The sequence below is a fragment of the Pinus tabuliformis genome, chromosome 2_2, assembly GCF_031772625.1.
Source record: "Pinus tabuliformis cultivar Carrire ecotype Pingquan chromosome 2_2, CPIR1, whole genome shotgun sequence".
In the NCBI taxonomy this organism is placed as follows: domain Eukaryota; kingdom Viridiplantae; phylum Streptophyta; class Pinopsida; order Pinales; family Pinaceae; genus Pinus; species Pinus tabuliformis.
Genome location: NC_142300.1, coordinates 288,245,440 through 288,271,612, shown reverse-complemented (window position 1 = coordinate 288,271,612; position 26,173 = coordinate 288,245,440). Strand labels below are relative to the sequence as shown.

The 26,173-nt window shown below is 39.4% G+C and overlaps 2 protein-coding genes across 2 annotated transcripts in view; one reads left to right on the top strand and one right to left on the bottom strand.

Moving 5' to 3' along the window:
- Positions 1-7,746: 7,746 nt before the first annotated feature.
- Positions 7,747-26,173, top strand: part of LOC149192458 (tail-anchored protein insertion receptor WRB-like protein) — a 117,981-nt gene continuing 99,554 nt past the window's right edge. Inside the window, exon 1 of the mRNA XM_089406394.1 lies at positions 7,747-8,155. Coding sequence (XP_089262520.1) covers positions 8,021-8,155 — 135 coding nt within the window. The 5' untranslated portion in view covers positions 7,747-8,020. The remainder of the gene's footprint in view (positions 8,156-26,173) is intronic.
- LOC149192459 (uncharacterized) lies at positions 18,119-19,706 on the bottom strand. Its single transcript, XM_089406170.1, has 2 exons — positions 18,609-19,706; positions 18,119-18,487 (listed from the first exon to the last, which is right to left on the bottom strand). The coding sequence occupies exons 1-2, from the start codon at positions 19,704-19,706 to the stop codon at positions 18,284-18,286; spliced, it is 1,302 nt and encodes a 433-aa protein (XP_089262296.1). The 3' UTR covers positions 18,119-18,283.

Genomic DNA, 26,173 nt, shown 5'->3' with positions numbered 1-26,173 from the left:
GAAGACAAAGAGGTGATCCAGGGTCAGAGGACCAGCCTCAGGCTGAAGTGGAGGAAATGTTACAGACCAAGGAATTGGGGAATCAATAGGAGAGTGAGCAGGTGTCAATGGAAATTCAGGATGATCAAAGTGTGCGACTAGAGATTGAGGTTGTGTTGGAGCAGGATCAACTCTAGAATATACTTCGGGAGGATCAGGAGGAGTTGGTTACAATCAACCCTACTCCCCAATCGACGGGTACTTGTTCTCTCCCTCTCTCCTCATTAAATGAATCTCTTTAATTTTTGCTCAATATGATCCTTAGGCTTGGCCCTCTAGGCCTGACACATCGGTAGACTCGTTTATCGACTTTGTGCCTTTAGCCCTAGACAATATAATAACATCTATCTTGACACTTAAAATAGCCATTTCTCCTTCTGATGGCCCTGTGTTTTTTTATCCCCTGTGGACACTGCTGAGAAATATCACTATAACCTCTGTCCTCGGGAAAAGAAGGATTTCCCTCTGGAAACTATAAGTGGTCTGGGAGACATACTTGCTCCCTCTTTGCCTGGAAGACTCGAGGTAGGAAGTGTAATCTATCAAAGGCCCAGCTAAGAGCAAAAATTGACATTGATGATGGAAAACAATTATCTCTTAAAGGGGTGCTTAGAGCAATGCAAGCCCCGATCAGGGTTTCCAAATGATTGTTTTGTCTTTCAATTGTCATGGGTTTGCTAACACTCGCAAGAAGCTAGCTCTAACATCTTTGTTTCTTAATTATTATCATGATGGTATTATACTCCAAGAAACTTTTGGATCTAGCGAGGAAGTACGAAATTCCCTTAGTAAAATGATGTCAGGCTGGCCTTTTCTGACGACTGATGCAAAAGGGAGATCTGGGGGTTTGGCTCTAGGAGTCAAAGATAGTAGTGTGAAGTTGTTAAACTCATGGGGATCAGACTTGGTGTTGGGGGCCGAGGTCTACTCGTTGGAACTATGCTCAGAATTTTCACTCATTAACATTTATGGGTCATGTTAGGATAGGGTTCTTTTATGGAATAATCTTTTTTCTAAATCCTTTATGAAAAATCCCAATTTGGTTGTGGGGGGGATTTCAATTTTTCTTTGGGATTATTTGAGAGTTGGGGTCCAATAGCCCAAGATGACCCTCTGGCAGATTTCTTTATGAATAAAATTTGGTAAGGAAAGTTTATTGATGTAAATCTATTAAAATCTAGACATACTTGGAGGAACAAGTGAGTGGGGGAATCCACGGTAGCGAAGAGATTAGACCGGTTTCTACTAAAAGAGGAAATGGCTAATCAAATTCCTTTCTTTAGGCACTGGGTAGGAACTGGAGGAGATTCAAATCACTTGCCTATTATGCTAGAGTTGAAAGGGTACAGTCGGAAGCATGGGTCACCCTTCAAATTTCATTCAACATGGCTCAAAGAGGCCTTATTCAACAGTTTAGTAAAAACAACCTGGAGGCCATTGGTTAGTCAACAAGGGTCTTATTTAGCCCAATCTTTTATGGCAAATCTAAAAAGAATGAAGAGGGAAATGATAAAGTGGGTGAAAGACAAAAATATAAGGGATGAAGCTGATTTAAACAGGATAGGGGAGGAACTAGATTCATTGGAGAGCCCGGAAGCAGATGGATATGAGACTGAAGAGAAGTGGGAAAGGATCAAACAGTTGGAGTTAAGAATAAGGAAAATATTTAATGATATTGAAGAACGATAGAGACTCAAAAGTAGAGTAATATGGCTCGCAGTTGGTGATGAGAACTCAAAATTCTTCCAAAACTATGCAAAAGGAAGGAAAAATTCAAACACTATCTGGGGACTGGATAGGGCAGATGGCGACATAGAAAAATCTTTTGATGATCTAGCCTCTATGGAAAGGGACCATTTCAAAAATTTGTTTAGAGCTCCATAAGATGTTTCAATTGCAGAGGTTATTCGGGTGGCCTAACTATTCCCTCGCTATGTGGAGGAGGAAGAAAATGAGATGCTTATGGCTCTTGTGACAAAAGGGGAAGTTGAAGGGGTTTTAAAAGCCATGTAGAAAGATAGGAGTTCAGGGCTTGATGGTTGGACTATGGAATTCTTCCAACATTTCTTTGATCTAATTGGGGAAGAACTTACTGGGGTGGTGGAGGAATCTCGGGTTAAAGGCTATGTATATGAACCTTTCAACTCTACTTTCCTGGCTTTAATTCCTAAAACTGATGACCCCTCATCGTTTGAGGAGTTTAGGCCTATTTATCTATGTAACATATTTATAAATCCATAGCCAAAATTATTGTTGTTCGCGTGAAACCAATACTTTCAAGCAATATATCAAAATAATAGTTTGGGTTCCTAGATGGTAGACAGGTTCATGAAGCTATCGGGGTAGCTCAGGAGATGTTGCATAGCAATTTAAGGAGCAAGAAAAAAGGATTGCTAGTTAAAATTGATTTATCTAAGGCATATGACATAGTTCGCTGGCTTTACATTCATATGTTGTTGACGCCCTAGGTTTTAGTATTGATTTCATCAATTGGGTCATGGGATGCTTCTATAATGTTAGCTTTGTAGTTCTGATAAACGATGTTGCATACCCCTTCTTCCACAACCAAAGAGGGCTTAGACATGGATGTTCATTGTCTCCTCTGCTCTTCTTACTAGTGGTAGAAGGCCTAAGTCAACTGATTATGGCCGTGAAACAAAGAGGTGAGTTAAAGGGAATAGAAGTATCTATCAATTTGTATATCACACACTTGTTGTTTGTGGACAACATACTTATATTCAGTGATGGAAGTAGAAGTGATATACAACATCTAAAACTTTCTCTTGATCTATTTTTTAAAGCAACTGGGATGTGTATAAATGCTAAAAAATCATCAATACTACACGAAGGCTTATCGGGGAATGAGGTAAACAGGATCATCTCGGTACTCCTTTTTGAAGAAAAACCCATGAAGGACAGTTTCAAATATTTATGTTTCCATCTAAAACTAGACACTTACAGGAAACATGATTGGCATTGGCTCTTGGCAAAAATTGAAAATCGTATAAAACACTGGAGCTATAAGTGGCTTTCGAGAGCTGGGAGACTGGTTTTAATTAAATCAATCCTTCTAGCCATTCCAGTATATTGGATCGCTCTCACATGGGTCCCAAAAGGCATCCTTACTCAGATTAGAAAAGTGTGTGGACGTTTTCTTTGGGCTGGATCAAAGGAGGATGCAATACTTCCTTGGGTAGCTTGTGACAAAATTACTCGGCCAAAGGCCCGAGGAGGTTGGGTTATAAAGGATATCTCATCTTTTGCATCCTCCCTAGCAGCAAAATCGGGGTGGAGGTTAATATCAATGGAAAATCTGTGGACGACTGTCGTGAAAAGAAAATACATAGACCCTGTGCCCACTGATGAATGGATGCGCATGCTTGATAAAATGTTTTTCTACGCTTCAACAGTATGGAAGGCGACATTGGATTCTTTCATAATTGTAGAAGATGGTTTAGCCTGACACACTGGAAATGGGGAAAATCTCATAATATGAATTGATCCGTGGGTGGGGTGCAATGAGGGTTTCGCTCTTTCAAGGGAGATAATGGATTGTTTGCATACCCAAGGTGTTGAATTCCTGAATTTTATTGCAAGGGAGGACCTCTCCACAAATTGGCATCAAGGATGGAAAACAATAGATGATCTACAACTAGTGCCTCCTTGGGAAGAAGAATGGTAGAATTATCTAAGAGAATTACAACGCACTAATGTTAGGATAAGGGATCGACCAGATGTGCTTTGATGGGTTCATGCTCCTACAAGCAAATATACTCCCAAATATGGTTACAACTATCTAATCGACATAAGGGCATGGGGGGTATAGGATTGGTGGTGCAAATTTCTGTGGAAACTAAAAATCCTAACGAAATCAAGACTCTTATTTTGTTGCATCCTAAAAAACAAAGTACCTACTTGGGATAACCTTTAGAAGTGAAACAAACATGGTCCCGGATGGTGTACTTTATGCAAACGTTCGGAAGAAATTGTCTGTCACCTATTTTTAAGTTTACCTTTTATCAATAAGATCTGGGAGGCCACGCTGAGACTATTTGGGATATCACAAACATGGAATGGGGCAAATATCTAGGATGCCTCACAAATATGATGGAATTATGCTACAGATGAAAATCTCATAAATATCCCTTTGATAATTTCTTGGGGCATTTGGCTGGCTAGGAATAAGGACATCTTCTAGGACATCACTCCCTCACACTCTCTGATTGTTGTTGAATGTGCCTCTATTTTTGCTTTAATCCCTCTGCCATCTCCAAAAAAGACCTCTAGGATCTTTAGAGATGAACAAATCAGGGCTGATTTACCATGGGCATACTTTGATGGAGCATTTGACGCACAAAATAGATGTGGATCGAGGCTAGTTATCCATGTCAAAAATCACAAAACTATCAAAGCTTCAGTGGGCCTTGGCTCAGGATCAAACAACTATGCATAACTTCAAACATTGAAACTACTATTGTGTTGGCTTATTCATTTGGGGATGGGATCAATTCAAATTTTTGGTGACTCACTAAATGTTATTAATTACTTTAACGGAGTACGAAGATGTCAAAATTATATTTTGATTCCAATCTTAGAAGAAATTTTACATTTAAAATTGAGTTTTGATCTCATATTTGTTTGCCACATCTACAAGTAGAGGAATACATAAGCATATCTCCTTTTTAAGGAAGGTTTGCAACAAGATTTGGGCGACTAGCGCATAAATGAAGTGGAGGATGATAGGATCTATGTGTCGGATCATCAACCATACATTTTTTGAAATGTTTGGCCTGCTAGTTAATATTTTTATCTTCTATCAGCTCAACTTTTTGTTGACGTTTTTACTGTATATCAAACTCTTTATGGTTCGGTGGATACTAGTATATACTATATGGTTTTTTGTATAAAAACAAACTATTGTATGGGTCATATTCCCCATTAATGGGGAGGTCTAGGATCTGGACATGGTTATTATTTTTTGGTATATGGGTATGAGTAGTTTTTGTTACGATCAACCCAGATGTAGTCTTGCTATATGTTTTTGGTGGACATATAGTACTTAGAATGCTTAATTGCATCTACAAATGTAACTTTTTATTGCCTTAACAGAAATTTTGAATTTTCGTCGGGAAAAAAAATCAAAAAATCTCATGAACATAATTATTAATAAAACATTTTCACTTAGTATAATTTCATAAAAATAAAATAATAAAATAAGAAATAAGAATATAAGAATAAAATAGAATAAAATAATTTAATTAAAATAAAATAGTCAATTTACCCTTATGAAACATTTTGACTCACGATTTTCACAACCCATGGGAAAAACAACCCTTGGGTTTTTCCCATGGTATTCTTCTCTAAGGTATGTATATATATATATATATATAGTAAACAAAACAGATACATTATATTCAAAATCTGGATTACAAGACCAAAATTGTTTTTACAATATCATACCGAAACTTGCTTCAGTCCGTGTAACTGCTTCCATATCGCAATACAACCAGAAAACTATTTTCTTCCCCCTACAAGCCCTATGAACTACAACAAAACACTGATATCTACCATAAACTCGAAAGAACAAACTCAATATCAACACATAACGACAATACATAGAAAACATTAACTAGGGTTGGACTTCCTCGCATCCTCATTGATTGCTTTGTCTCGGTTGCTCGAACCCGCTCCAGAAGCAACTTCTCCTCCATTTTTTTGCAATTGGGACACTACCTTCTCAGGTAACCCCACTATAATCTCTTTCACCTCAACAAATATATTGTCACTAATCAAATCGAAGTTGGAAATGAGCATGTCTGTATTCATCTTCACTATCTTTCACTCTAGAGACACCTCAACACTCTCAAACTTGGCATTAATGCGCTTGACGTTGGAATCATGATCTTTCTCCAACATCTCCACCTGGCGAGTGATAAGGTCGAGCCTTCCCATTATTAATTTAAACAAGAATTCAACGACCCTCTTCCAACGAGCCAAATCCTCCTTAGGGGATTTCCTACGTTGACCTTCACGCATATCCATATCAGTGTTCCTCCAAACCACACAGTTATAAAATCGACGCTCCAAACTTGTAACAACGAGTGACTTAGGGGAGGGCCGTGAGTCCTTGAATAGACAAATTTCCTCCTGCGCGCAATTATCATATGCTCGTGCCATAATTGCGTGGAGATCCTCAATCTTCAGACCCATTATATAGGCATCCTGTCCAAGGGATCTGCCGAACCATCAATGTAGCCAATTTGTTGAGTAAGCAGATGAATCCTTGCCCCATCCTCTCAACATTAATTATCTGGTGCAATATGTGGGCCCTCTATTTCTCTGATATGACATATTCCCTATGATTTCCATGATGTGAATTAATACCCATCTTATGCCTTGCAACTTGTTACCCTAGGATTTCGAGAAGTCGCCAAGCGCTAGAAACACTCTGTCCTCCCCCCACTTGTCCCCCCTGCTGGTTATACTTCCCCACATCATCCCTTTGTCATCAACATTACTGGAGATATTTATTGCTTCCCTGACCAACATTCTATTAAGGTATGGGAAGATGGCCCATATCTCTCCCGTTAACCTCATATTTCCCTATACCCGTAAGCACTCCACGATTCGTCATCTCGTCAATGACCCTATCTAGGTGGCGAAGAACATGGGAGAACGAGTGTTATTCAATTTTTTTTTCGAATGATAAGCTATTCTTTTAACAATATAGGGTTTTTTAGTATCATATTGGACGTTTGACGCGGTGAACATTCTTATAACCATCAAGGAGTCCCCCACAAAATTTATTTATTTTATTCCAAGAGATAGAGCAAGGTTCGGTTCTTTCCACAAGACTAATAACTCTACCTTGTTATTGGTGGCCACTCCTAAACCCCACCCATATTTTATCTCTACTTGTTTATCGGGGCAACATAATACCCCACCCTCAGGATCTATGAAGTGCCACGCAGGATCAAATCTTTAGAGGTGCAAACTTTTCCTCAAGTTCAATCTTTAAACCTCTTTTTTGAGTGCAAAACTTGAGGAAAGTTTGCACCTCCAAAGATTTGATCCCTCTTGCAACTTACATCTAAAGTTAAGATGGATCTACATTGGTATTGAAGAGATTTTAATGTCTTGTTCTCCTTTATCTATTCTATAAACAAAATTAATAAAATAATAAAAATAAAAATAAAAATAATCTTACATTAAAATACAAAATTTTTTCAACTAATTAATTTGACTTAGTGAAGTTACATATGATTTTTGAGCTCAATGTGCAATGTTTATGAGAACTCATGATATTCATGTTGAATATAACCTATTTAAAAAAGGAAATGCAACCAACAAATGAATAATTATAACCCATAATATTCATATGGAATATAACTTATTTAAAGTGGTAAATTAAAAATTATATTTATATTATTTCTTAATTATAATTAAACGAGTCTATATCCATCTTAACTTCTAATCTAGGAAGCTTTTGAAATGGATAAAATCTCTTGAAGTGCAAACCTCTTTTCGCTTGAAAAGAGATTTAATCACTCTCACTTTGGTTGAATCCAAAATTAAGATGGACTTAGGTTGATACTTAGTTAAACCTCTCATTAATATGAAAATAATTTTAAAATATTTATTAAAAATTATTTTAAAATATCAATTACTATGATCACCAATGAAAATTAATTTTAGAGATCCGTAGTTAACATTTTGAATGTTTCATAAGAATTAGGAAAATTCACCTGCACACATGGTGCAGTTAAACCACACAGGAGCAAGTGAGCCATTGAAATGTGCGGAAGATAGATTTGCAGTTACGCCCGAAGGCTGAAAGAGAAAGTAACCCGTTGAAACGAGAGCAAATTCTGGAGTTCGGCTTGTACGATTTCCGCGCGGCTTTTATGAATAGAAAAGGAAAGGTAGCCAGAACTTATAGTTACAGAGTTCTAAGTAACTGAGCAAGCGAGCTAGTGACTGGATGAATGAGACAATGGACGATCCTAAGAGCATGATCAGCGGAGTAGAAGTACCAGCAGCACCACTAATTCTGGTGGTGGTATTGAGCATGCATATTCTCTTCGGCTACATTCAACAATATCTGGGCAAATTACAGGTATCCACCTCCCCTTCCCTCCCCTCCTGCAACAGAAGAAAAATTAATTTATAATAATCTTCTCTATGAAATGAAATAATTCAGTCATTCATTCCTATCTTTTGATAACTCCACTGCTCGCTGGAACCAATCTAATATGTAAATAAAATAGTTTCTGTCCGAAGTTGGTAAAGCTATATGTGGGTCTGGTCTTTCTTTTCTTGGTTTGTCAATTTGGGGCGATTACCACGCCCTTGCCCACCTCTTGCTGTAAAACATGTTAAGGTCAATACCCACATTAAAAAGATTAGAGACTTTTCCGAACAATTCCTTTTGATTGCCACGAACATGTTCCTGAACTGCTCCTAATGCGCGTTATCTAAAGATGAACTAAAACGCACTCTTTTCGGTTACTTTTCCCGAATCCAGAAGATCAAAATTTCATGTTTCCTCTGGATCGAATGCGTTTTTAGATTTTCTGATGCTGGGTTGATTTAGAGACCCGTAAAACCCCTTTAGCAGGGTGGAATTATAAGGGGAACAATGCATAGAACCAGTTTATGCCGAAATTATACCAGAGTTGCCGAGAAGGGCTGAATTTTCACTAATTTTTAGACTACGGTCTCCTGGTGCCACAAATTAGGTCCCGTTCCTTAGTTCTGAACATCATACAAAGGCGAAATCGGGCACATATCAAGGTTTACATGACTTACAAAAGAATTACCTTTAACGTTTGGAACTTTATATGAAGTGAAACTATGTTAATGTCCATGAATGACTAAAGCAGGTCCATGGGACCAGAGTGCATCAGCATATGAATCACAGCAACATCAGTGCCCAAGAAAGGGGAACTTCTATCTACAGAAACTGAGTATAAAGACTAGGAATTTGAGAAAAGCTTCCATGGAGAGAAGAATGCTAAAATCTCTATTCCAGCAATCCCGGTAAATTAATTCATTATGATTTTATTACTGAAAAGTTAATTTAGATTGAATTCTTCAGCTCATAAAAAATACTCTTGCTGAAAATTTGATTGGAAATATCAGCTTTTCATTAAAATGATTCCAAGCTTATAAGAGCTGCTAAAGAAAAAAGAATTACAGCAAACCTGGCCGTTCTGGGGAACCATATAACCTATATGGCCCTGCCAAAACCTGCTGTAAAAACCCTTTCGATACTGCTGAAATCTGCCCCAGAAATTTGTACAGCCACCCTTCTCTTTTGTTGGGTTGTATGACCTCCTAAAATTGCCTCTGCACTTGTTGTGTACAACCTCTTCAATTTCTGGGAGCTGGGTTAATCTCCTTTTGTTGCTCACATTGTTTCCTCTTTTCTCCTTTGGACTTGCACACTGAATGAAAATCCTTTATCACTCTCTCACTTGTGTTTTTTTAACACTATATCACACTTTTTGTGTCTTTCCCTTTTCCTTTGTCTTTCTTTTATAACATTGAGTTGATAAGCAAGTCTTCATAACCCTAATCTCTCAATGAGATTGATGGTTGAGATTAAATCCCAATCGATGGTGGAGATTACATCTAAATCACTAATGTAAATACTTTACATTTTATTAGACATTAATCAACTCACTAATAAAAGACTCTTCACTTTAATAATTAACTTTAATTAAAGTGAATTACAAAATAGAAAGGACCTTTTTGGATGACTTCCACACATCCGACACTAGACTTGTGCAGAAGTTCTTGTCTGATGCTACAAACATCAACACTCCCTTTTACTGAGGAAGGAACTTCTTCCTAGGATTAGCTTTCCCTTCGGTCTTGTCACAATGTACTGCACATCGTTCTCCACCATGGCATTCCTCTGAACTTGCTAGTCTGCTGCTTCTTCAATGTTGCTACTTATTAGTGCCATATAGTTTGAAAACTTCTTTGGAGGCATGCTCACCCTGATTGCGCTCCTAGGACCCTCCACATGCTCTTGAGCATTTCTCAATGTCTGCATGAACCATCGAAGTCTTCTGACAGAACTTGAAGGAGCTGATCTCTCCTCCTCTTCCCCTGAAGGTTGACTACCATCACTTGAAGCTACTAATATAGACTCAACCTTTAGAGCTTCCTGCTTGTCATCCTTTATTACTAGTAATGTCTCACGTGACTTCTTGGATGCAAGGTCCTCCTTGAACTTCACATCCTGGCTCACCACAGTTCTTCGCTACGCTGGAATGAAAATCCTGTAAGCTTCCCAAGTCTTGCTGTATCCCACAAACATTCCCTTTATGATGGAGGGCTCCATCTTGGTCCTATTCTCTTCTAGTACATGTATATACATTGGACAACCAAAGATACGTAAGCGGCCCACCTCTGGCTTCACACTAGTGAATGTTTCTTTTGGTGTCTTGTCCGCCAAGATCTTGTAAGGACTCTTGTTATGGATGTGTAATGTCATATTGCATGCCTCTGCCCAAAAGAACACGAGCAAATCTTGATTATGGATCATGGCCTTAGCAACCCCTATGATTGACTTGTTCTTTCTCTCTGCAACCCCATTCTACTATGGATTGTAAGATACTACTAGCTCCCTCTTATTTCTTGCGTCCTTGCAGGAATCCTTGAATTCATTAGAGGAATACTTATCCCCATTATTTGACCTTAGGACCTTGATTATCTTTCTTGTTTAATTCTCCACAAGAGTCTTGAACTTTTGAAACGGACTGACGAACTCATCCTTGGTCTTCATGAAGTAGATCCATGTATTTCTATAGAAGTCATCAATAAAAGATACGTAATACATGCTTGCCTATGCTAATGCTACTGACATTGGCCCACATACGTCTGAATGTATCTTATCCAAAACATCCTTGTATTTGGACTTGCTACTTGGGAAAGCGCCCTTGACATGCTTGCCAAGCATGCACCCTTTGCACACCCCCTGTTGCGCCATATTGAAATCTGGAAGACTAGTGACAATCTCCCTTAGAATTAACAATTTGCTATAATGTAGGTGCCCCATCCTCCTATGCCACAACTCACATAGGTTGTCATTGCTACGAATCAAGTTTCAAACAGGCTCACTTTGTAACCTATACAAGTTGCCCTCTCTACCCTAATAACTTGAGCTGTGTCATGGCTAGATCCTTTTGGTTTGATAAATGCTTTCCCTTTTTGGAACTCTATTGGCAAAGCCCTTATCTTCCATGTCTGACACTAAAAGCAGGTTCTTTTTGCACCCGGGAACATATAGCATGTCCTTCACTTCCAACGAGCCACCTAACTCAAGTTAAAACAAAATTGTCCCAACTCCTTTTATTGCATACTTGGCATCATTACCAAGATCCACATGTACTCCTAAGTCCTACTTCGTTAGACAGGTAAACAAATCTTGTGCTAATGTCATATGGCGAGATGCACATTGTCCATGTACCATGCACTCTTGGAAATTGTGCTGGTAGAAACACAGGAAACAAATGAGAAATCCTTCTTGAGCTTTGTATCAAACTCACTAATTTGAGTTCCACTGAGGTTGCTATCTCTTGTTGCTGCAACTTCCCTTTGCCCTTTTTCCTCTTTGGACACTGTGATGTATAGTATTAGTGACCATGCTTGTGCTGAGTTTTGTAGCTTGGAAGGTACTTCTGCCTTGTGTCTTGATTAGAGAGACCTTGACTTGCCTCTTTAGGAGCTTGCATGTGACATGCAGAGTGTGCAAGTGAGTTGCACGCATGTGGATGTGTTGCATGTGACATGCATGAGATATGCATTTAAAACAAGCTAAATTTATGACTTGTACTTGAGTTAAAGTAAAGAAAGCTAAAGATAGGAAAGTTAAGTAAAGTCACTTATCTTTAGTTAAATTGGCGAGCTAATTTTAGCCATCAATATTAGTATAGGAAGTTATAAATTGAGCCTAATTGTTGAGGGGAAGACACAACAACAACATGAGATTGAGAGAGGTTTCTCAATGAGCGTGTGCTAGGTCTGAGAGAGTGTAGATAGGCTGGTGATCAGTTTTGTGTTTTCTCAGTTGGGACATTATCCTAGGATGGGAGCCCAAGTAAGTTTTGTGATTAATTTGTTATTGAAGAACTATTGATTGGGCATAAATTTGTTTGTGTATGTGAATCGGATCAAGTAATTTTGTTTCCGCTAAATATTTTTGGTTAGGAACTTAGCTGTGTATTTGTTCAGTTAATAATTGCTGGGAATTGAATACTGGGTGTTGGGTTCAGTAAAATTCTAATAGCTTGTGACGTACAAAACACTTGATTTTACTCAAGTCTTTCTTCTTCCTTGGCTGTGAGGCTATCTCCTCACTCTATCCTTTACTAGAACCCTTTACTTTGCACTTTATTGTCTAATAGACAAGGGCCAAGTTCTCGATACCTTACTACCTGTTGGCTTTAGACTCCTCCCAAGTCTCTTCTTGGACAAAATCACCCCAAAGCCTCTAAAAAATGTGAAGGTTCTCCTGTGGACAGATACAGTAGGAAAATGGTTCCCAGGGCTTTTATAATCCATTCGGTTACCAATTCTGCATTGGTCACCCTCTTCCCAACTACTGCAAGCTGATTACAGATATGAGTGATCTTCATGAGGTAATTGTCAAATTGATAACTGAATCTAATTTGGACATCTGCATAGTTCTAAGCTTATTCCTTAATACCATCTTCCTGTCTTTTTCTCCTTTGGTTGAGGCTTACTTTGGCATTGGACATCTCCTTGGTTGTCTTCTTTGTAGATAAGTGAGGAATTAGATGATCCTTCACTTCATCCAAGATTACCGGCACGGCGTTGCTATCCTTCTTCTCATGAGTTGCCAATTGCTGCAACTTTGTTGGTGAAGAAACTACTTTGTTAACAATCTACCAAAGAGCATTTTCCTTCAAAAGCAAAGTAACTCTTGCTTTCGGGAACAAGAAGTTTTAAGTTCTATACAATTTGTCTTCAAACCTGAGACTAGCTATTGCCATATTTTAGATCTAAACAAAATTTCCTTGTAGATGTGCTTAGTCCTTCAAGCACCCAATAAAAAATCATTGCTAGTTGCTAGATCTACTAGATTTGCTTGTTTTATACCTAGATCTGCACTATATTTGTCTACTGGCCTCTTAGATTTGGATGATCTGCTTACTGTAAACCTAGATCTGCGCTAGAAATTTTTGCTGTTTACTCAGATCTACAAGATCTGCCTGCTGTAGACCTAAATTTGCACTAGATTTGTCTCTTGGTTATTCAGATCTACATGATCTACCTACTATAAATCTAGATCAGCACTAGATTTGTTTGCTAGTCACTCAGATCTACAAAATTTGCTTGTTGTAAACCCATATCTACACTATATATAAGCACCCAATAAAAAATCATTGCTAGTTGCTAGATCTACTAGATTTGCTTGTTTTATACCTAGATCTGCACTATATTTGTCTACTGGCCTCTTAGATTTGCATGATCTGCTTACTGTAAACCTAGATCTGCGCTAGATATTTTTGCTGTTTACTCAGATCTACAAGATCTGCCTGCTGTAGACCTAAATTTGCACTAGATTTGTCTCTTGGTTATTCAGATCTACATGATCTACCTACTATAAATCTAGATCGGCACTAGATTTGTTTGCTAGTCACTCAGATCTACAAAATTTGCTTGTTGTAAACCCATATCTACACTATATATGTTTGTTGGTTACTCAAATATGCAAGATCTACTTGTTGTATGCTCATATATGCACTATAACTATCTTCTGGAAACTCAAATATGCAGCTATAACCTTCAGATCTGTTGCTGTAACTATGTAGAAATTGACTTCTCTCAGAGATCATGCTCGGATACCATGTTAAAATCTCTATTCCAACAACCTAGGTAAATTAATTCCTTATGATTTTCTTACGACAAAATTAATTTAAATTGAATTCTGTAGCTCATAGAATAAAATACACTTGTTGGAAATTTAACTAGATATAAAAAGAATCAGCAGAAGCTACAAGAAACTAATCTCCAAAATACACAATTTTTTTCCCCTTCAAATATCGCCTTTTCATCAATATTATTCCAAGTTTACAAGGACTCCCAAATTAGGAAAATAGCTCATCGAGAAAAAAAATAAAATCAAAATCTGGCTCTTTTGGTGCATTGTACAACGTGTACAACCCTACCAAAACCTACTATAAAAAACACTCCCTCTACTGCTGAAATCTGTCCGAAAAATTTGTATGGGTTCCCTTCTCTTTTGTTGGGTTGTATGGCATCCCGAAGTTGCCACTGCACCTGCTGTGTATGGTCCCTTCAATTTCTGAGAGAGGGGTTAGTCTCTTTTTGTTGCTCACACTATTTCATATTTTCTCCTTTGGGCTTCCACGTCGAGTGAAAATGCTCTATCATTTTCTCACTTGTGTTTTTCTAACACTCTTTGTGTTTTTTCCTTTCACTTTGTCTTTCTTTTATAACATTAAGTTGATGACCAAGTCTTCGTAACCCTAATCTACCAATGAGATTGACAGTTGAGATTCAATCCCAATTGATGGTGGAGATTACATCTAAATTTCTTATGTAAAGATTTTACATTTTATTAGACATCAATAAACTCACTAATGAAACACTTCACTTTAACAGTTAACTTTAATTAAAGTGAATTACAAAATAGAAATATCCTTTGTGGATGACTTCTACACATCCGACACTAGACTTGTGTGGAAGTTCCTGTTTGGTGCTACAAACATCAACAAAGAGCACATGAGACGATACAAAAGAGAGAAGACAAATGCTTTTGTAGGAAAACCATAAGAGAGGAAAATGTTAATCCTCCTGCTCACCAAAAGTAAGGACATCAAAGTTATTAGTGATAGCCTATAGACAAATGTTCTTTGGAGGGTGTCTTGGACTCATAGGGCTCTTGGGAGCAATCCTCAGTGGCATCAAAGCATTTCCCATAGGGGTTGAAGTGGAAGCACTCCTAATTTCAAGGCTGATAAATCCGAATATAAGTGAAGAAGCTTGCGTTATTCCCATGAATTGGTACTCTCGGATGGAATAGATGATCAACAATTCACACTCATTTTGACATATTGGAACTCAATACACAGTTGGCTTGCCAACAACACAGGGTAAAAGCTATGTTTCATTCACGTTTGAGGGCAAGGGGAGAAGGGGACATAGAGAGACCCCCAAATCATAGACTCCCAAATTATAGGGTATGTCGTAAGATGTCACGGGCACTAAGGCTGTGCTATGGACACATAAGAATAATATGTCGAAGTGACAGAAAGTGCACTAAGTATCACTGATGCCAAATGTCGCAAAAAACATGCCAACTATTTTATATTATTTATTATTGAAATAAGCGTGCTGAGTATGCCAAATGTAATAGAATGTGCTAAATCACAAATCTAAGCTGGCTATGGTACTTTTTGAAGTAACAAATTTAACAAATAACAAAGTAAAAGGAACTTAAAATATTAAAAGAAGAAACATTCAAAATTGTTCATGAAATAGCTACAAAAAATAAACTAACTACTCAATTCAATTGCATAAGAAGTAGACACCATAATGTGGTAAACATAGGGTTTTATTAACACCATATAAATTTGTCATTTTTTAGTTGTTAAAAATAATGTGAATGGAAATTGATTATTTTAATTTGAAATTTGGCATGATTCTAGATTGATAGAATTGCAAATATTAGAGATTAACATTGCACAATCCAGTTGCAATAGGGGTATTCGAAGGCGCTGAATCAATTTTTACATTCAAAATAACATTTTTATGAATCCAAAATTACAATTTTGGGAAAGATTGCATGGCCAAATTTTGGTAATGGCAAAACAAAGAAAAGTTCAAATTCATAGAATGTTTAGCTTTCTTTGTTATTAATGTCTCAACAGTATGGATTACATTGTGGTCTATCTATTTGGATCTCACTTGTGCTCGACAAGTGAAAGGAGCACTTTACATAGTGTCTTAAGACACAATAAAATAGAATATTTTACAATGCTTGAAAAATGTGCTAGCTAGTTAATGGCTCGAATTATGGGATACAATCTCCAAAAAAGGTCCACACTTACAAAACAAACCATCTTAAGGGGATCCGAAGCTTGAATGGTGCCATGTCCAAACTTAGGATAACACAAGGGATGATAGGGTATTATGCACAAGGGACATTAAAATATAACAAAATTACTACTTTTACTATCATTAAATCATGATTAATCATAAAGAAATTCAACAGTACATCCAATCATCCAATTTGAAACTTAAATAGGCGAATCCGTACATCCATACATCATATATTAATATAACAACCTAAGTCACTTGACATGCCCCTCACGTGTCTCGAATCCCTCGTGTCGGACACGACATGAGGGTGACATGTGCCTGACATGAGTTTGACTCGTGTCCAAGATGAGGGTCACGAGTTTGACTCATGTCGGGCACATGCCAAATTCATGTCTCGACTTTCGGACATGTGTCTAACAAAAAGTGACCCGCACGCTTGCTAAATTCCGGATTTGGGCCACATTTGCTCATTTTGGTTTGCTGTTTGGGTGCTGTAGGACTGTGTGAGCGACCAACAAAGGAGATAAACGACTTTTGGAGGTGATTCAAGGTGCAGGTAAGTGGATTTCCCTTCCATTTTTTTCTAGTTTTGCTACAACAATCTGCCAGTCCATTTTGTTTACATGCACAACCTTACAGCAATGCATTTTTCTTTATTTTTACAACAGTCATGGCTCAATCAAGGGCAGCAGGGAAGGGGCAAAAGAAGGGGAGGAATGTCCCCATTGGTAATGCCTCCTCTTTCAATTTCATCAGGGTTTGCCAGATTCCATTTGTTGGAAGTGGGGCTGCAACAACAACTTCAAATGTTGAGAGAAACATCATTTTAGCAAGACAACAAGCTCAAGAATTGAAATATCCCTTGTGGAAGTATGCTACAAGACATCAAGGGCCAGACAACAAGTTAAAGGGAGGAGGAAATGTTCTTTGGACATGCAACTTTTGCAACCATCAATTCAAGAGCACCTATTTCCGCGTGAAAAAGCATTTGTTGGGCACATCTTGTGGAATTGGAGCATGTGTAGGAGTGACTCCATCTAAGAGGAAAGAATTAGAAAGAGAGGCCAATGTTGGTGTGGCAATGGTGGCTGCAACATCTAAAAAACAAGAATGAGGATCCCTTCCATTCTTGAGGAAAAACAATTATCCATTTGGGAGTTCCAGTGGGGGTGCAGGTCAAGCAACAAAAAGGAGGGCACTTGGTCCAATGGACAAGATATTTCAGCAAGAGAGGCGAGAAGAGATTGATATTACCATTGCCTTTTTTTTCTTATCTCAACTTCATATCATTTAATGTTGCACGATCACCTTTATTTATTGAGATGTGTCGAGCTCTAGCTCAAGGGGCTCCATCGGGGTATGTGCCTCCTAGTTCAGAGAAGCTTAGAACCACATTGTTGACTAAGGCAAAGAAGGAGGTGGATAAAATGCTTGAGCCTATTACATTAGCATGGCCAACATTTGGTGTTAGCATTGTTTCTAATGGATGGACAAATGTAGAGCACCATCCACTCGTCAACTTCATGGCGTCTTCCTTGAATGGAACAATTTTCTTGAAAACAATGGATGCTCTTGGAAAATAGAAGGATGCACAATATATGGGTGAGTTGTTCATTCCAATGTTGCACGAAGTGGGAGCGAAGCGGAAGCGTCATTTTCCAAAAATCTAGGAAGCGAAGCGTCCGCGGAAGCGTCTGCTATATATATATATATATTTATATTTTTTTGCATTTATACTCAAAACAAACATCCCAAATACCAAATTAATTGTAGAAGACATGAAAACATGCATATTTTTGCATAAATCAAGATAGATATGGCATCCATGATTCCATTGTAGTTACTAGTATGTACAACAATCATCTATATTCTAGCTATTACAAACATACATCAAATTTTTAAGCATATTATAAAACATAAAACATTTAAGCATATTATAAAACATAAAACATAGAGCATATTATGATTTATCTAGCAAGTGAGCAACTGTCAACATTTGTCATGTCCAAAATTCAAATAATAATGTTTACAAAATATGTCACTTGGTCACCGCCAAGCCAAAAAGGTTCAAAATTCAAATTCACAAGTCTACAAGTCTAATGAGTAATCTATGACAAAAAGTAGTAGATTGTGAATATATCTACTAATCTCTCCTCCTTCCACCACGAATAGAACGTGGTGGCGGGCCTCCACGTGGTGGCAATGAAGAAGATGGTGCCTGTGGAAGTCGTGGCACTGAAACTGATGAAGAAGAACCCCCTGCTGTTGGTGTTGAACCATGGAACCTAGGAACCAAGGGACCAGATGGGGGTGGGGGTGGTGGCATATCAACACGGTCATCATCATCCTAGAATCGCTCAAAAAATTCATGCAAAAAAAAAACACTAGTTAACAAAAAAATAAAAAACATGAATTAGAGAAATGCTTTATAAGGGAAAATTGGAAAATTCATACCACAATGGACATACCTGGATAAGAGCATCCTCTAATTGCTCTAGTCGCAACACTCCATCCTCCAAATTGGGCTCCTCTGGATTCTTGTCCCAAATCAACAAGTCTTTATTAGACTTTGCATCTTCACAGTAATGGGACAACAATCGCAAGTTGTAATGAACATAAACCAAGCTCTCTGCCCGGTCTAAACTCAACCTGTTCCTTTTAACACTGTGGATGAAAGAATAAGAGCTCCAACACCTCTCTGCAGAAGAAGTGTTTACCACCTGTGATAGCACCCGCAATGCCAAACTCTGTAGAAGTGGAGTACCCCCTCCATGCATGTTCCACCACTCAAGAGCAGAAAAAGTCTCTCGATCTTTAATTGCATGCATGCTCCCAAATGGACCAGTGTTGAGCGTATAGTTGCTCACCTGTCTCCGTACCAATGCAACGTCCTCCTCATCAGGGATTAATTTACTCAATGCAGCCATATATTTTTGGTGAACCTCTTGATCTTGGTGTGGTTTTCTCCTGCTTCCCCCCCCAGGTGCTGGTGTTGAAAGCCATGATGGATGATAGTATTTAGGTGTCAAAACATATGCTAATGCATGCAATGGAATATTTAGCATTTCCCATCGGTTTTGCACCTCTACACGAATATAATTGTACAAGGTGGTATCTCTAGGCTCAACAATGTCTTTAATCTGCCCCAACATGCTATCCATTTGCTCATACACCTCCCCAATTACTGGTCGATCTGAATCTGCAAACTTGATCATGTAATAAATTGGTTTGGTGAATTGCAAAACATATTTAACCTGTGACCAAAAGTAACTGTCAAGAACAGTGTCCTTGACTGCATTAGCACCATCTGTGTCAGTGTTAATTTCATCCCATGTTTCAGCACACACCAGATTAGTTAAAGCTTGTCTCACCTTCACTAGCCGCCTAAAGGTGAGGTAATAACTAGCAAATCTTGTCTTTGCAATTTTAAGCAATTGCAACTTGGAGTAAGTGCCATAGAAGTAGTTTACCCTTGTATGCCCTGTGATGAATTTAATGAGCTGCTTCCCTTTCCAGTAAACCTCAGCAATCCACCCACATTCTTTGTGTTTCACAATATCATGCATCAAAAGGTTCAATGTGTGAACCAGGCACCCAGACCAAAAGATGTGTGGATGAGTACGCTCAATAATTTTTCCTGCTGCCTTACAATTTGCTGCATTATCTGTGATCACTTAAACCACATTATTCGGACCAACATCTTTGATTGATTTCAATAGGAGATCTGCAATGTTTTGTGCAGATGCAGTGATGGAGGAGGAGTCATGACATGCAATAAATACTGCACCACTAGAAGAAACACCAAGAACATTTATCAAATGTTGGTTTCTAATATTTGTCCACCCATCTGATACAATGGATACCCCAGAATCTACCCACTCATTTGTAAAACGTGTCAAAGCTCTTTGAACCTTAGCTTTTTCTCTTTCTAATAACACTGTTCTAGCTTTCTCATAGTTGGGGGCCTTGTATCCTTTTGGGGCTTCATTGATGGCCTTTACCATTTCATGCCAATAGGGAGAGCGAAGCACATTGAATGGTACACCGCAAGCACAAAGAAAACGGACTATCTTTCCATCCACATCATCCCTCCCAGCAACATTAAGGAAATCCCCTATTGTTCTTCTACCTCCAGAGCTTGCAGAAGTACCATGAGGAGATGAGCAACTACCAAATTTAGAGGTTGCACTTGATTCAGAATGAGTTTTTTGTTTCTTGTTTTTTTGTTGTGCAGCCATCTCTATTTGGATGTATTTTCTTCTTTCTTCAGTTGAAATGTTTGGGCAAATTTGTACCCCCACAGAACCCTTTTTTTCATCACTGTCCAGCACCCCACAAAGATGCCTCCTCAGACGGGTATATGAACCACAATATGGTTTTCCTCCATGACAACCATGAGGGCACACAAATTTGTAAGATCCACCACCCTTTCCCCCATCAAGTTTGGTCACATAGTTCCACAAGGGTGTTGATGTAGCTTTCCCATCTTGTGTTTCAGTGTCCCCTTCAAGTTCATCCCCTTCCTCTTCAAACCCTTCCTCCTCATCATACATTGGGTCACTACTATTAGGACCATCACCAATGTCCTCTTCTGTTTCTTCCCTTCTATTCCTCACCCTTGCCATCATTAAAACCAAGAGTGGAATGATACATAGAAGCCAAAAGAACACCATCTTGGAATATGGATATAGGTGGTGGACAACGGCAACCTGTAAATAAAGGAGCAAGTAGAAACAATGGGAAAGAGTAGGAGAGGGAGGAGAAAAATACAATTTTTTTTTCAAAAAAACAAGGGAGTTTGGGGTTTGAACTTACCTCTTTAGCTCTTGTAGATAAAGTCCTCCAAGCTCTTGCTCCAAGCTCCTCCTCCTTCTCCTAGCTCCTCCTTCTTCACTCCTCTCTTCTCCTCTCCTTTCCTCTCTTCTCTTCTCCTCTTCTCTCTTCTCTTCTCCAACTCTCATAAACTCAAAGTGAGAAAATGAGGAATGAATGGGGGCTTTATTCTTTTCATTCCTCACCTTAACCTCACCCTAACCCACCCCCTTAAGGTTGAGTGAACATAACTTTAAAAAAGAATTAAAAAAAAATTTGTTTCTCTCCCTTGGGCGCGCCCCTTTCCGCCGAAGCGTACGGAAGCGTGCGTGCGCTCGCGCACGCTTCCTGCTCCGAAGCGCCACGCTTCGGCGGCCCGAAGCGCTGTGCGCTTTGGAGCCGGCGCTTCGGAAATTCCAGGAAGCGCAAAAAAATTTGCGAATCGCGCTTCCGAATTTCCGAAGCGCGCTTCGGAAGGCGCTTCGTACGACGCTTCCGTACGGGGCGCGCTTCGGAGCGGGGGGGGGGGGGGGGCGCTTCGTGCAACACTGGTTCATTCAAGTTATTGAAGATGTAGGTGTTGATTCTTGTGTGCAAATCATTACAGATAATGCACCTATTTGCAAGGCTACTGACATGATTGTGGAAGCTAAATATCCACAAATATTTTGGACACCTTGCATTGTCCATTCCTTGAATTTAACACTTAAATCTATTGCTTCTGATGTGCCATGGATTGGAAATTTTATTGAGGATGCATGCCATATCCACAACTTTGTACAAAATCATACCAGTGCCCTGACAATCTACAAAGAGTACACACATCTATTATTTTTGAAGTTTGCAGATACATGGTTTGCCTTTGCATTCATCATGCTAAAGAGGTTGAGGGAGGTCATGATTGTTGTTGGAGCCATGGTTATTTCAAAGTTTTGGTCTTTTTGGAGAAAGATAGATCAAGAAGCCTCAAAAAGAGTCAAGGACATAGTGTTACATGATGCTTGGTGGGAGAGGGTAGATCTTACTATTAAGATCATGGACACTATCATTACTTTGTTACGATTTGCAGATACAAAGTGTTAATTTTTGGTATGTTCTATGCTTAAGAGCAATTTACTTCAATTTTCTTATTAGCCCAATATCAATATCCAGATTAGCAATCACATCAACATGATAGTAAAATGTAGATAGAACATAAACATAAACAGTAAAAGACAAGCTATGAAAAGAGGTTACAAGATGTGGCACCAGCTAGGGACAAACCCCAATGTGGGGAAACCCTTGATCAATTCTTCTTATATTCTTCAATAGTTCAACAGAGAGAGAGAGAGATAGTACAAATATACAAATCTGATATTTTATGACAGCAACAGTAAAGCCTTGACCAGAGAAGTCAATGTTGGTCAAACAGGATGGAAATCTTCCTCTAAATGGCTCGATCAAACCCAGCCAACATCGGCCTTCAACAGTAAGCTCAATGCATCCAAAAACTACACTGCTGGTTCTACTGCTAGGAAGGTCCTTCAACTCCTCGGAAGATCATCCATATGGCACCAACAAGATGCTCATTAAACTGAACCAAACATGGTCAAACCTTGACCCAATACATCTCCCAAAATGCTGTTGTCCTCTTGCTGCACTTGTTGTCACTGCTTCATGAGTTAGGGCATCAACCTTCAGCCCTCATTCTCCACACAATCAACAATGCAGGTCTTCTTAGGTTGCGGTGTACCAAGGTGAGACTCCACCACTGCCACACTGTCCAAGTCTGGCTTGTTTACCCTTAATGCAACCCTTAGAACAACCTTTGCTGCTGGCTATGGCCTGCGGCCTAGCCCAACAGTAAGTTAGGCCTACGGTCCTCAAACAAACAACACCCAACAACCTCCAATTAGCAACGCTAACTCCTTATCTTCCTCGGCCCACACAACCCTACAATCTTGGACCTTGAACAACAACTCGACTTCCAGTCTTACCCTAAGACAACCACCCTAAACAGATCCGCAAGCTGATCCCTTTCTCGCTGTTCAAGTCCTCTTTTGTTCAGTTCACTAGCCCAGCAACTCGGTTCAAGAGACCACCCTATTTAGACATGTTTTGACCTTCTCTTGCTGCGGCTAGGGCTTTGCTCTTTGCTGCGGCTAGGGCTTTCTCTTTGCTGCGGCTAGGGCTCCTCTTGACTGCGGCTAGGGCTCTTCTTGATCTTTCTTTCCACCACGTCCTCCTTGTGAGAAGACATACCCAAACAAGTGGAGAGAGAGATCATGAGATGATGTGCTCCTCAAATGACTTGAGGTCTCCTCTATTTAAATGCAACGTTGAGGATGAGTTGGGGGTAAAAGTGCTTGTTTAGCTTGCTGGCTGACCTTGACAAGTTGTCAATAATATAAATAAATTCATATCTCCATTTTAACACTCCCTCTCAACTAGGGAGAACTCCATTTGCTAATCCATCTGTTTCGGTACTATCTTTGCCATCAATGCACTGCTCTGCATTGCTCTGCTTTGCACTGCTTTGCTCTGCTTTGCACTGCTTTGCTCTGCTGAACTATGAAGAAGAAGAAGTGATCGAGAATGTATCATACCATTTTCTACTGACCTGAAGTTAGTCCCATATAAAGAGAGTCTCATATCACTCTTATTGACCGGAAGTCAGTTCCAATTGATTCCAGATCAATATAGGTCATCCTAGCATAGGGAGTACGGTAGTACATGATGCATCCATCGCTAGTACTATGGTCCCTATCCTCATTTCCCTACTCATTGGCAAGACGAGAGGTACTTCCCATGAGTCCCAAATTGCATGGGTAGGATGTCTCAGCAGGAGAAGGATGAACCACTCATCCTACCTACATGTCGCGAAGGGGTATCACAGGGGAAGGCTGAACCAATGTTTTAAGACTCCGACTCCGACTTCGACTCGGCCGAGGATCGACTCCGACTTCGACTCCGACTCGGCCGAGGATCGACTTCGACTTCGACTCCGACTCGGCCGAGGATCGACTCCGACTTCGACTCCGACTCGGCCGAGGATCGACTCCGACTCCGACTCCGAAACGGTAATGACTCGGCCGAGGATCGACTTCGACTTCGACTCCGACTCGGCCGAGGATCGACTCCGACTTCGACTCCGACTCGGCCGAGGATCGACTCCGACTCCGACTCCGAAACGGTAATGACTCGGCCGGCTCGATTTCAATGACTCGGTCGTTGTAAAAAATACATTAAATATTTTTTTTTTTTTATAAAAAAACATAATTTTAAAGATTTTAAACATAATTTTAAAGATTTTCATTCATGTTTCCAAACGCACAGCATTATAATATAGATGGAAGACAACATATGATCAAAGTAGGCTCATGAACCAATCCATTATATCAAAATGGTACCCAATGGCAATACATAGTCAACTGTCATACATGATCGAAGACTCAAAACAAAAAACACATAACCAAGGAGGCTAGAAATGGCCTCTACAACAAAAGTAAACTGTGACGGTGACCAGACTCCAGTACTAGTACTACAGTACTACTGGGCCACTGGCTAGTAGCTACTGTCAGAGGAGCCAAGATCACGTCGATCAATCTCTGGATCATCATCATCAGAGTCAGACAGGGGGCCCCATGGCTCCTCCTCATCATCATCATCCCCAACTGCAACTGTAGAAGTGGTACCACTAGCAGGCTGTGCAACTGCAGCAGATGCACGCTGAGATAGAGTAGATATGCGGCTGCGCTTCTGTCGTGGCTGAGCAGAGGAAGCACCTACAACTGTAGTCCCTGCTGGCTGTGAGACTGAGGCTGGTGGATTGGGATCTGCATTCAACTGAATAGGCTGAAGTTGAACAACATGTTCAAGTTTAACTGATGTCTCCAGATCTAAATCTAAATCAAGATCCTCATCAGGATCAAACTTTGCTGGAAAACTCTCCACTACCCAATCTGATGTTGGATCAATGTCTTCCAACACAATGGGATCTGAATCCGGTCTTTTGTTCAGCAAATGGTTTCGTCTGAGCCGAAGGTTGTATTGGACAAAAACTAGATCATTTAACCGTTTTTGATCCAAACAGTTTCTCTTCTTTGTGTGAATCCTCTCAAAGACAGCCCAATTGCGCTCACACCCAGATGCACTGCAAGTTTGACTCAAAATACGAATTGCAAACCTTTGCAATTCAGGACAATGGCCACCAAAGGCCTCCCACCATTGTGCTGCAAAAAACATAGGAGTGTAATGAGTTAGCTCAACAAAATTACAAATTATATCTAACTTTCAAATTATAAACGATTTAACAAACTTTAAAAAAAAGTAAAACTATGAAGAATTTCAAAATTGAAATTTTTGTTTACCTGGCTCATCTGCTTCTCTTGCAATCTTTGCTAGGTTCTTCCCAAAGGTACCTGCTGCATTGCTGAAGACATTGGCCTGTCGGTGTATCTCTAGCTGATCAGACTCCAATGGGATCATGCGTTCAATGCAATCAACCAGTCCATCTCTGACCTCCCCCTCAAAGCTCCTGACTCCTTAGCTTTATAATGATACCGTGGGTTCAAAAAATACCCAGCTGCATGTATAGGGTGATGGAGTTGATTGTTCCATCTTTCATCAATGATTGCCCAAATGGGCCCATACTTTGCCACTCTATCCTTGTATACTGTCTTTATTTGCTCCTTTGCTTGATCCATAGCCTCATAAATGAAGCCCATAGCCAACCTTTCCCCATCCACCAACCGTAACACCTTAACTAGTGGCTCAGCAAGCTTCACAATCTCTGCTGCCTTTCTCCAAAAAGTTTCTTCATGGACTTTCCTTTTCAATTCTTTGCCTTCTGGTTTGTTAGACCAATTGCTTTGATTCCATTCATCACTGGAAAACATCTTTTGCAAGTTTCTATGTTGGGAAAGCATAGATTGCAATGTCAAAAAATGTGTAGCAAATCTAGTGATGGTAGGCCTAATAATATCCTTGCCCCAAGTGTGTTTCCTCATGAGGCTCAAAACCAATGTATGATTGTAGATAAATTTTGTTATGCTTTTGGCATGATCTATAGTGTTTTTGACCCAATCTAATTTTCCAATATCCTCAAGCATGAGGTCTATGCAATGTGCAGCGCATGGGTTCCAAAATATGGTCTTGTGTTTTTCCTCTAACAGTTTACCAGCAAGAACATAGTTAGAGGCATTATCTGTGATGATTTGAACAACATTAGCCACCCCCACCT